This window comes from Tachysurus fulvidraco, chromosome 10 (genome assembly GCF_022655615.1).
Source record: "Tachysurus fulvidraco isolate hzauxx_2018 chromosome 10, HZAU_PFXX_2.0, whole genome shotgun sequence".
Classification (NCBI taxonomy): domain Eukaryota; kingdom Metazoa; phylum Chordata; class Actinopteri; order Siluriformes; family Bagridae; genus Tachysurus; species Tachysurus fulvidraco.
The window spans coordinates 6,207,670-6,219,364 of NC_062527.1; the positions used below are offsets into that span (position 1 = coordinate 6,207,670).

General features: G+C 41.4%; 1 protein-coding gene across 2 annotated transcripts; it reads right to left on the reverse strand.

The window, feature by feature from the left end:
• Positions 1 to 1,910: 1,910 nt before the first annotated feature.
• On the reverse strand, positions 1,911 to 11,410 carry prc1a (protein regulator of cytokinesis 1a). 2 transcript variants are annotated; one of them, XM_027164049.2, is made up of 15 exons: positions 11,237 to 11,410; positions 9,825 to 9,957; positions 8,594 to 8,716; positions 8,269 to 8,502; positions 7,782 to 7,952; positions 7,448 to 7,597; positions 7,109 to 7,256; positions 6,493 to 6,629; positions 6,299 to 6,394; positions 6,047 to 6,193; positions 4,906 to 5,016; positions 4,722 to 4,820; positions 4,184 to 4,348; positions 3,936 to 3,973; positions 1,911 to 2,472 (listed from the first exon to the last, which is right to left on the reverse strand). In XM_027164049.2, the coding sequence occupies exons 1-15, from the start codon at positions 11,245 to 11,247 to the stop codon at positions 2,424 to 2,426; spliced, it is 1,812 nt and encodes a 603-aa protein (XP_027019850.1). In that variant the 5' UTR covers positions 11,248 to 11,410; the 3' UTR covers positions 1,911 to 2,423. The 2 variants fall into 2 exon arrangements, with proteins under 2 accessions (XP_027019850.1, XP_027019851.1); XM_027164050.2 differs by lacking the exon at positions 3,936 to 3,973.
• Between the last annotated feature and the right edge of the window lie 285 nt (positions 11,411 to 11,695).

Here is an 11,695-nt window from a genome sequence, read left to right on the forward strand (position 1 = left end):
AGAGAGAGAGAGAGAGAGAGAGAGAGAGAGAGAGAGAATGCAGGAGTCCCACCCCTGCAGTGTAACTTCCAGTGCTCCGCCACAACACACTGCCGCAATCATGCTTTATTCTTCATCACTCTATTAACGTAGTACAATCATAAAGTTCAAATCCCACCGACTGTTGTGGGATTATTCTTCTAACTTTCATTTCGTTCAGTTTTATCTCCACGCAACAGTCACACATCTGCATTATGCACATCTGCACTTGCAAAGGAAAGAACATGTATGTAAGCAGTTTTGCTTAAAATAGATGGCTGTTCTTTTGGACTGTATGAACTGTTCAAAACAAACACTACACAGCTTCTCCTCTCAGTGTTGCCTCCCATAGTGATTATACTGATTGGTTAGGGGTTTGTAATAAGCACTGATCATTTAATGCATCTGTTTTCCCCACTGTGGTATCGTGAACAAGACATCAAATGTTTCCCTTCGTTGACGTCTGATGTTAAAATACTGAGAGCACATTTTATTCTTTTGGCTAGAAGATCTTTCCACGTTTTTCTCTGCAAGAATCAGGACAAAAAGGAAACTTTCTTCAGATGCAGTAAGTTTTAACCACACAGTTGTGTAGAATGTGTTTTGCTGTAGCATTATAAATTCACATCACTGGAAGGAAATAAGAGACTCAACATGACAATGCTCCTGTGCACAAAGCTCCATGAAGACATGGCTTGGAAGTTAAGGTTGGAGTGAAGAACTTGTGTATCCTGCACAGAGCCCTGACTCTGACTCGACCACACTGAACACCTTTGAGATTAACCGGAAGATCGACTGAAACCCAGACCTCCTCATTACATTACCCAGTGTCTGATCTCACTGATGCTTTTGTAGCTGAATAAACACAAAATCTAGTTCTAAAGCCTTTCAGAAGAGAGGAGCACATTATAACAGCAACACCTTCTTAATGATGGTCAGTTGGCCATATGGCATAGGTACAACTTAAAACTAATGTTAAACTAACAGTATTGAATTTGCAGATTTCCCTTAAATATTTAAAGAGTTACAGATGCTGGGAAACAAGCCAGAAATCTAGATACTGTAGATAGAAGCCCATAGATGCTATGTGTCCTGCGCATGGTACCCACATCTCAGACGTATCCATCAATGGCATTAGAACAGCACACGCATTCTCATCCATCTCAGAGCAGACTTGTCATTAGAGATTCTGAAACTGGTTTATTTTTTATTATACATCAACTATTTTTCCCCCAACCTAAAACTAATCTTGCAGAGCAACAGCATAAGGCCTAGAGACATTGAGAGATGGTAGTCAGTCTGAGCTTTTGCACCCAATTCAGCCACATGGTGGCACTAATGTGATTCAAAAAAAAAAAGTGGCTGTAACTTTTGAACCATGTCAATATCCAAATTTTTCATTTCATTTTCTCAAATCATCTTCAGACAATGAAACCAAGAACACTTATGCAATTATCTAGTCAGCCAATCACTTGGTAGCACCACAATGGATTAAAGCATGCAGATGCAGGTCAAGAACTTTAGTTAATGTTCACTTTAAACGTCAGAATGAAGAAAAATTCTGATCGCTGAGGCTTTAACCTTGGCATGATTGGACCTGTAAAGAAAGGCTGGAGGGAGACGAATATAGGATAAATAAATAAAGATTTGTCTGTCCATTGTTGAGTCTGTGCCCTTGATAGCCTCAGATGCCTATTCTTGTCTTACAGGAATGGAACGTAATGTGGTCTTTTGCTCTAAAAGTCAATACTTCTTAGCAGATTGACTCAATCTGTCCATTTTCCTCTGACCTCTAACATTAACAAGGAGGTTTCTTCTCACAGAAGCTCCCCAACACACCATTCCAAATCACATCATTTCCCCCACCATCATGGAAAAAAGTGAAAAGCAGGTCTGAATGAATACATTTATTTTACAGAATGCCCTTAGTGTTCGCAATCAAACAAACATTTCAGGAACGAAGGACTAGTGTTAGGTATTGAGAAGAAGGGAAAAAAAATAAAAATAAAATAAAAAACACACAGAACAGGTGATCCTAATACAAATAACACCTAGATGGTCCCAAAACCATAAGATACTGTGCAAGCCCAAAACAATGGTTAAAAAGAATGCAGGAGTTTATTGCAGTTTTTATAAAAACTACTGATCTTGACGAGATGTCCATATAAAAACTGATGTGAGCTAAGACGAATGTTTAAAAAGAAAATAATAATAATAATAAAAGAAGAAAATGGTTAAAACAGAAGTCAAAATATTTACACAGGTTCCACGTATCTTTTGCAGGTAATTTACATTCAGCAATCTCTTAAAATGTCTCTTCATTTACAGAAACGGCGGCGTTGAGCAGACAGCTGGAGTGAAGGCCTTGTTCCAGGACAGCAGCATTTAGCGTGCGATTGTGGAGTTCAGAATTCCAGCCTTGCAGCTGGACTTTGTAGCTTGTGAGAGTTCTCGCTGGAAAAATAATCAAACCAACAACAGGGTTATAAATTCTGCCAGTTTTCATACAGTACCATCGTTTCCTCTTAGCATTTCTAGTTTCACCGAAGCAACTGAAATTTAAATGTGTAAAACATGTGCCGAATAAGTCTACCGGAGTAATGACGAAGAGAAAAAGGAAGAAAGAGAAACTACCACGCCTATCTGTTTAGTGAACTGTGTTGGAGAAAGTCACCAGACATGAGCAGATTCGAATAGCTTAGTTGTGCCCAATCAAATCCCCAAAGGGCTTGTGTGTGTGTGTGTGTGTGTGTGTGTGTGTGTGCACAGGTGTTTAGTCCAATGGAGCAGGAGCCACACCCGATTTCACCTGTTTAAAATCGGCTGCTTCTGACTTTCAAGTAAACTCAGCGGCTTCTACTTGGAAGGATTTTGAACCCATGCTCACACCGGTCCTTGCTAGTAGGGCTGGGCAATTAATCGAAAAGTAATCGAAATCGACATTCAGAACCTATAATCGATCAAATTTTTCCAGGTCGATTATTTCAATTACTTTCCCATTAAAAACACTACCGCGTGTGGAGTCACGTGACCCTGCTCCGTTACGTTATTCCGCCGACATGTCGATGGATACGGCAAATTGGTGGCGTTACCTTTGGGCGTCGAAACTGTTTTTCTACAGTGTCTACATCTGACTTCATTTTGTTCGATGTCATCCTTACTGAAGCCAAAATGTGTCCAAACGACGGAGACTGCGTTTTTCTTTGGTACAAGCTGCTCTTGTTGCTCAGTTGTCTGAGTGTTTAAGCGCTCCATGCTCGACATGGAAAATAATGTATTTTATTTCCAAAAGTGCAAGTTATTTATTTTTACTTTTTTTTTTTTTTTATAAAAACAAAGTGACTGTTCGTTTTAGGTAATGTGTGCTTTAATTTCAGTTGTTCAACATTGTTCAATAAATAATCATAGATAGTGTTTCCTTCAATTATTTTAAAATCAAGTAATGCACCCTTCATTCAAAAATCTCTCACTTGTAATATGTGAGCATATTTACTAACCAAAACTTGTCAGTGAACTATGAGGGCAAAAAAAATAAAAATAAAATAATCGTTCAATAATCGTGATTTTGATTTTAGGCCGAATCGCCCAGCCCTACTTGCTAGATCAGACTAGAACAACAGAGCACATTTATTTGCCCTTTCCTGAGTCACAGGGTCACAACACTGATCCAGGGTTGGGAGTGAATGTGTAGTAGAGCAGAGAGGTGAGTGTGGACAGCAGTGAGATTCATGCCATCAGTGTGGCAGAGCAATCAGCACAAAGTCCAGTTAAACAGGAGGAGTTAGAGCAGGGAGCGTATACCAACCCCCCCCCCGGGCCGTGTGAGAACACACTGGTCATTAGTCAAGTTAAAGGAGGAACACGAGGGTGGGTGTTAATACACGTCAGGGTGTAAAAAAAAAAAACATCATACAGACCTGGAGATGGTTGTGGATTCAATGTTGACAAAATCCCTCTAGAACAGAATGAAGGAGTTAGACATGAGGACAACAGGACATGAGCCCTGGATTGTTTATACACATCAAGTCCAGTGCGCTCACCCATAAAGAGCACAGGCCCAAACGTCGGCCACATTTAGCTTCGTTTTCTGCTCTTGATCACGTTCCCGTACTAAACTTCTCTGTTTATCTGGACTGAGTGTGGTGTAAAAGGAGGAGGAAATTACCGCAAACTCTGTGTAGGAGCTGGCGACAGAGTTGATGGAGCAGTTTCGGTATGGACTGGAGGTCATGGAGCGCAGAGCTCCACTCAGCTGAGAAATGTTTTCCTTGTTCCTCTCCAGGCCGCGGGGCGTCCGAGTACGAGTAGGTGTACGCAAACCTAAACCGATCTGGAACAGAGCAGGAATAATAGAAGAACAGAATGTTAAGCCTGGCGATAAAAAGGTCAGCGGGATGTTTATAGGCACCAAGAATTAGCCCTTGGCCAATACATTCTTCATAATATGCATACTTTATTATTGCCATTTGGTAATACAGTACTAAAGAGTTTAATTTCATAACGGTGTTTTGTAAGGTGTTAAAATGGGAAGTCTGCTGCTCCACTCAGGAAACTTACAATTTCAGAATCATCTCTGTTTACAAGCCAATTTCTTTATTAGATAAATATCAGCCATTTATTGCTTTTATCAGTAGTGGTTGAAATAAGAAGCAAAGCAAAAGATGCAGCAGTGCCGGGGTGTGGCGAAGTGAGGTGCAGCTCACCCTGCTGGCCGAGAGAGGTGGTCTCATGGATGGAGACTGACCAATGGAGCGCAAGGTGGTGTTGGGCGTAGAGCTAACCATACTGCTGGTAGAATTCAGCTACAAGACAGAATTCAGCATTATGGAATTGAAAACGCTGAACTTTCCTGATTTCAACACAACAGACCAGTCATGGAGGCGTTACCTTGCGAGATTTCCCAGGTGTAGGCGTTCCTGCTAGTCTTCTCTTGGTGGGGGTTTTGAGCGATGTACCGTACAGCATGTCCTCCTCGGTCTGCTTGCTCTTTTTCATTTGCTGAAAACAGATTCGGGAAGCAAGAAAACAGGCTGACTACCTTTTTCTCAAGCTTTGGAAATGGTTAAATGACCATATTTGAGGTGTGAAGATAAATCTTTCTGCTTCTTTAAATATATTAGACCAGTTTTAGGAATACGGTGCTTATCTATGCGGCTCAAACAAACATTTTGACAAACCATAAACCGGGCTTTCCAGCACAAGTCATTACACTAATGCCTTTTGGGATACAGAATCCTGCAGACAAACTGCCAAGAAACGTTTTCTTTAGTATGCTTTATAAAAACAGTAAAATGCTACAGGAACAATATCTGAACACGGTGGACATTTTTCAGTTGGTCTGCTGCTCAAAACATTAGAAGTAGAGGTCTTCACGGGTCCACTTAGATCCGAAAACCCGGGGTTCGACCCGAGACCCCAGCTGGTTTGGGTCTAAAAGTTTCACGTGTGCCTCGGACACTGGTCGGGTATAATAATAGCGACATCGGGTCTCTGGTCATTTAAAATTAATGTGTTTTTACCGAACGGACCCGAGAAGACCCGAACTACTGTATGTGCATCGACTCGAGTCCTTTTCCAACCTCTCCTCTGTTTGCCAAGACCGCTTGCGACGTGTGGCTGGTGGTAAGCTAATTTTCGTTGAAACAGACCTGTCAATCAATTTTGAATCCACGCTGTAGCGAATACTTTAGTGTAGAGTTACGCAACTTTCGGGTCCAGTCGGGTTAAAAAAAGATTGCCAACAGGTCGGACTCGGGTCTAATTTTTTTTCAGGGTTGTCTCGGGTCGGGGCCTTCGTAAAAATAAATAAATAAATAAATAAATAAATAAATAAATAAATAAATAAATAATGCACGCCGGGTTTGGGTAAAAAGTGATTCGGGTCGGGTACATTTCTTTAGACCCGAGAAGACCTCTAATTAGAATACAGCCAAAAGCACTGGCTATCAATTATTCCAGATTAAACTAGAACCTAAAGTTTTCCAACCCCAACAATCAGTTTAGGCCTTATATATAGGCCAGTAATTACCCTCTCGAGTTTCTCCTTCTCTTTCTCCAGTTGGTGAAGATTCCACTGTTCCTCCACATACTGCATGAAGTGCTGCCCGTTGACCCGGAACGCCGAGCCGCTCTCCGCCTCCCACTGCTCAATCTGGATCTTCAGACTTTTCTCCAGCTGCAAACATCACGCTTCATTAAAACGCTGCAAGCGCAGACTGTAAACCGAACACGACGAAACACTAAACTGCATGTGAGCATGTGCAGGAGTTAGGAAATGGACCTTGGGCAGACTTTTCTGAAGGTCTGCTCTTTGTTTCTCCTCCCTTAGCAGGTTGCCTCCTCTGTTGTGAAAGCGAGATGGATCCCTGGCCTTTTTCTGCAGATGAAGGAGAGAGAGAAGGAGAGAGAGAGCCAAGTACGTTACTTACTTTCACACGGTGGAACGAACGCTAGAAGAAGAGTGCCAGATCTTACCTCCAGTTCCTGGTAGAGAGTCCAGTTACTCTGCCAGCTTGTCACCCCAAGATAAAGCTCTCGGTGCTGCTCATAATTCTGCTTTAGCCACTGCAATTCTTGCTCATGAACAGTCAGAAGCTCCTCAGTGAAATTATCTTAAATAATAACAGTAAAAAAAAGATTCCATATTTATTTATATACCCATTTAAAGTGACAACACAAGTCACAGATACTGCGTGTCTCTATCCTGTTCGGAGAGCAATAGACTTCCTGTATAAGAAACTTTCTGTTTTACATCAGACAAGAAGATGAGCATCTTTAATTTATTCAATTTATTCTCCGTAGCTGTAACAGGTTTCCGAAATGTGGCAGGATTATCATTCGGCATAGCTGTTAAACAAAATTGTGTAGCGAATAAACAATAAATTGCACTCTAAGGATTCGATGAAGCTGCAAAGGGAATCTCATAACTCATTGAAGGAAGAAGAGTTGAAACACCAGAGAAGGCCAAAGGAACGAGGAATTCTGAAAACACAATATCGAGACTGGGAGTAGACTGTGGCGGACGCGACGGTGCGAATCCGTAATGTTTTATACAGGCTTTGTTATAAAGTAGCAGTTAAAGCTGGTATACCGGAGTAATATGCAGTCAAGGCTTGTCTCTGGTCCAGGCTGTAAAAGCATTTCTCCCAGAGGATCTCGATTTCTGCTCTGACGGACTCGATGACATTCTGGATGTTCTTCATCTTCAGCTCCTCCAGGCATTCAACCTCAGCATGCAGCTGGAGGAGGAAAGGAACACAGACACGGGTAAGACTAAGCTTGTGTGTACAGCGGTTTAGTGCAGCGAAGAGTGTGATCGTCTGCTGTAAGAGGTTTATTTCACTCTTACGCAGAGGTGATAGGAGGTGTGTTATGTAAATCGGACAGGAAGAGTTTGTACGGGTAAAACAGTGTTGTATATAAAACTCACAGCATCCATGTTCCTCTTTTTGCTGAATTTCATGTGTTCAGCCATGGAGTCTCTCTCTTCCTGGGGGACCTGTAGTCTCTCCCACAGCTCTGTGATACGGTCACGGTACGACACACACGCTGCCTCAATCTCTGCTTTCCGATTCTCCAACTGAAACCCAAACGAGACACGATTACGATCAGAGCTGAGCTACAGCTTTTGCAGAGGGAACAGAAAAAAAAAAATCACACACAATGCTCTAAAAAAGAAGAGTAGATTAATCTGTTTAGTGCTTTGTTCACGCACTTCCTGTGCGTGCGTATAGTATTCGATAAAGTGGTGCGTGTGCATTTACCTGGCTCAGTAGTACATTCAGAGCGGTGATGTTTTCTAGTGAGAGGCAGAACGCCTCCTCCTCCTCGCACACCACATCTCTTTCGAAGCTAGTGTCAGGCATCTGCTCAAGATCCTCCATGGATGTGATGATCTGGCGCTTGAGGGACACGAACTCGGCATAGCGGCGCTCCTAAATAAACGCTAGAAGTCACTAAAGTTCTTTTAAACGGTTTTAAAATGTGTACTGTTTCATGACGTAAACCACGCTAGTGACGCACTGAGCTTAACCACAACATATGTTGATGCAATGCAACAACATTATGTCATTTCTTGAACAAAACACACTCGTACACAAGAATGAAATGGACCACCACTGACCAGATGATACTCATCAGTAAACTGGTAGAAGTCTCGACTACATCGAGTGCAGCCACTTTGTTGTAACTGCAGCTGAGTAACAAGCCACTAAACAAAAACACCTTAGTAAAAACATCTAAATTCTGTACCTTCTCCTGGTTGCGGCTGGCGATGTGCTGCTGGTAGTCGTGCAGCTGCTGGGCAGAGGGAACGCGGTCGGCGTCGATGGGGTTCGGGTTTTCGCACAGGATGTCGCACAGCTCGCGATCCTGCCGGATCAGACTCTTCAGCTCGCTCATGCGTTGGTTCTTCTGCTTCAGCATCACCTTCAACCTTGTGCGAATCTCCTTCTCCAGCTGCAGCATGCTCAGGCCATCGTCCTCCTGGACTCACGATTAGCAGAGAACAATCATGTATAGATGGACGTACGCTACGAAACGGGAGTACTGAGAGAGTACTTGTTGTTAAAGTTACCTCGTATGGAGAGAGTTGAAGCTCTAGGCACAAACCATCCAGCTCCTTCCGGCATGACTCGATGCTGTTCAGCAACCTCTTTTTCAGGCCCTCCTCCTCTGCTATCATCATGTCCAGAAGGTTCTGGAAGATAAACACACGTTTAGCCATTGCACTGGTTCATTACTGAATAACACTGATAACATCTACGGTGTAATAGACCCCTGTAGTGATTATTAAGTGTATTAAGGACTACCTGGAGTGTACTGTGATGTCATGCACACCAGCTTTGCATGCGCAAACCTTTTAGTCAAATTAAATTGAATGTCATGATGGTGAAAGTTAGCTTGCATTACACTCTCCAAGCTAATTTGACCCAGCAGCTTGTCGTTTTGCTTAAAACGACAAAGCCGTCTCATCCTGAGGACATCAAGGCCCCAGGGCTGTATTCTTAAAGCTTCTAAAAAATCATCTCAGATAACTCCTAACTTAGCATGAACATTTCTAACTAGCTGCTCAGTTGTATAAAATGACATGAAAATGTAAGTCATTCTGGATAAGGGGGTCTGCCAGACGCTGTAAATGTAAATATACATTATAATACACACACACACCACACACACACACAAATATATACATATATTTCAAGTTATTAAACTCCCAACATATGACTATGACGAATAAAAACCCTCTAAACTGGTGGTGATGAACAGAATGACTTTTCTTAGCTTCACCCCTGTATTACTTTGTCTTTCTTGTTTTTGTGAAAGAAAGAAATGTAAATCATCGCTCGAGGGAAGTGCTCCAGAGAAACATGGTTTTCAAGACTTTATGGAAATTTACACCCTCCTCCCCCCGTCTCAAAACTTTTTTCTCTCTCCCACGGTTACACTGCAGTACTATACAAACATTATTACAGCAATTCCGCAGTAATTACATCCATTTCCGCAGATTTACATAATGTCTGGTCTTGTACGCCGAAAGCAGCATGCAGTAAGCATGGAGACGCGCCGGTTCCTCATATTAGCTGCCAATTAAACAAAGCAGATGTGTGCAAGTCATTTAACGCTTAGTGTGTCTGCTGTAATATGATTCGGATTAAAGCACAGGTCAAATGACGAAGGGGAAAAAGTGCATATGGCACAAGTGAGCATGTTGGGTTAATGATCCTGTGCGTCTGCACTTTACTGATAAAAGGACTGTATGTAAATGAGGTGATAAGACATCAGTGTACAGGTGTGTGTGTGATCACCTTGATGTGCATTTTGACCGCATCAGTACGCTGCATTCTCTGGTCCTCTGGAATGCCGATCTCCTCCCAGATGTCCTTGAGGTGATCCAGGGCTTTATTCAGACAAGCCACTGACTCAGCAGCATGCAACTCACTGACAACACACACACCAATTAAACTTTTTTTTCCTTCCATAAAGTAATAATTAGTTTACAGAGGGAGCACACAAGAGATAACATGTTGAGCGAGTCTGTAGCAGTAACATGGAGTTACACCATTTTTGCACACTGGACCACCTTCTATTAACACATTCTATTCGATTTTGTGATCATTCAGCTACAAGAGCGTTGGTGAGATCAGACGCTGATATTGTAAGATTGAGGAAGTTTGGTGTGCAGTTGGTGCACAGTTTCTCTCAAAGGACACAAGTTCTTCCAAGCCAATCTTGGCAAACCATGTCCTCTTACAGCTAGCTTTGTACACAGGACAATAATCATGCTGGCAAAGGGAACATTTAAAGATGCATTTGCTAAGGTGTGTGTGTGTGTGTGTGTGTGTGTGTGTGTGTGTGTGTGTGTGTGTGTGTGTGTGTGATTTCAATCTTCTCCCTTCCCCTTATACAGTATGTAACAAAGTGATGCCAAATCAACATGGCTGCTCTAGCTGTGAACTTTTAGGAATAAACTCTATAAAAGTGACAATACTAATGACTGTAAATTTCAGTGCAAAATGTTTACATAAAAGTTTAAAGTTCATTAAAGAGCCACTCAGTCCAGAATATATTAAAGAGAGGTTAAGTAGCTATTTGGGGGCTTAACACACTTTGACAGAGATAAGGATATTTTAGTCCAGGGTTTTTCATCCAAACACAGCAGTGTGTCTTTGCCCCTCTCTGTGTGTGTCTCTGTCTCTCTCACTGTGTGTGTCTCTGTCTCTCTCACTCTGTCTCTCACTGTGTGTGTGTCTCTGTGTGTGTCCATAAAATGATTGACAGCAGGCGCACCCTAACACAAACATACATTCCAGCTGGAAATCAATTTTCCAGATTCTCAGCTATTGTTTTTTTAAAAAAAAAAATCATTATACATATTAAACATATCTTCCGGATTATTTGTACACGCAGGAATACACTGGCTACCGTAAGACGTTCTATACAAATGTTTTCCTTCAGCTTTGGGAACCAGTTTGGAGAATTAAACCCTTGTTGGACTGATAGTCAGGTGTCCACAAGCTGCAGCATTGTCTACACTACAGATCGCGTTTTAAATCATTAAATCCAACAATCACACGGCAAGAAGAGCTACTAACAGTTTAAATATAAAAACAGCACTTATCTAAAAGAGAAGCTGTTTTATATTCATTTACATCATGATAGTTACCTTTAGTGAGACACATAATAAACCCTAACTACCATAAAAAAAAGATCTTGTTACCTTTTCCTCATCGTGAAGCTCGAGCAGAATCTCCTTCACCATAAACAAATTGGATGATGATAATAATATAAAATAAAATGAAATAAAATAAAATAAAATAAAAAATCCCACTTTAGTTCAGCTCTGCTGTAGGGCGTTCAATATAATCTCTGCCTTTAGTGCCCGGAGCCGTTCAATGAACTATTCAAATCCCGCATCTTTGAAGCTGATTGGCTGAAACGGACAATACGTCACGAAACTAAAACCCAGCGATCGGATTGGCTGAAGGAGACGCACGTTAATCTTGCGTTTAGAAAAGAACTGCGTCATTAATCAGTGGTACTATAATGTACTTTAATCAGTGTTACAAGAAGATAAGGTTCAAGTCTAATCAACGTAAATATATAATATAATATATTGCATAATATAATATAATAAATATAAAAAAAATATAAAATAATATAATAAATAATAATAATA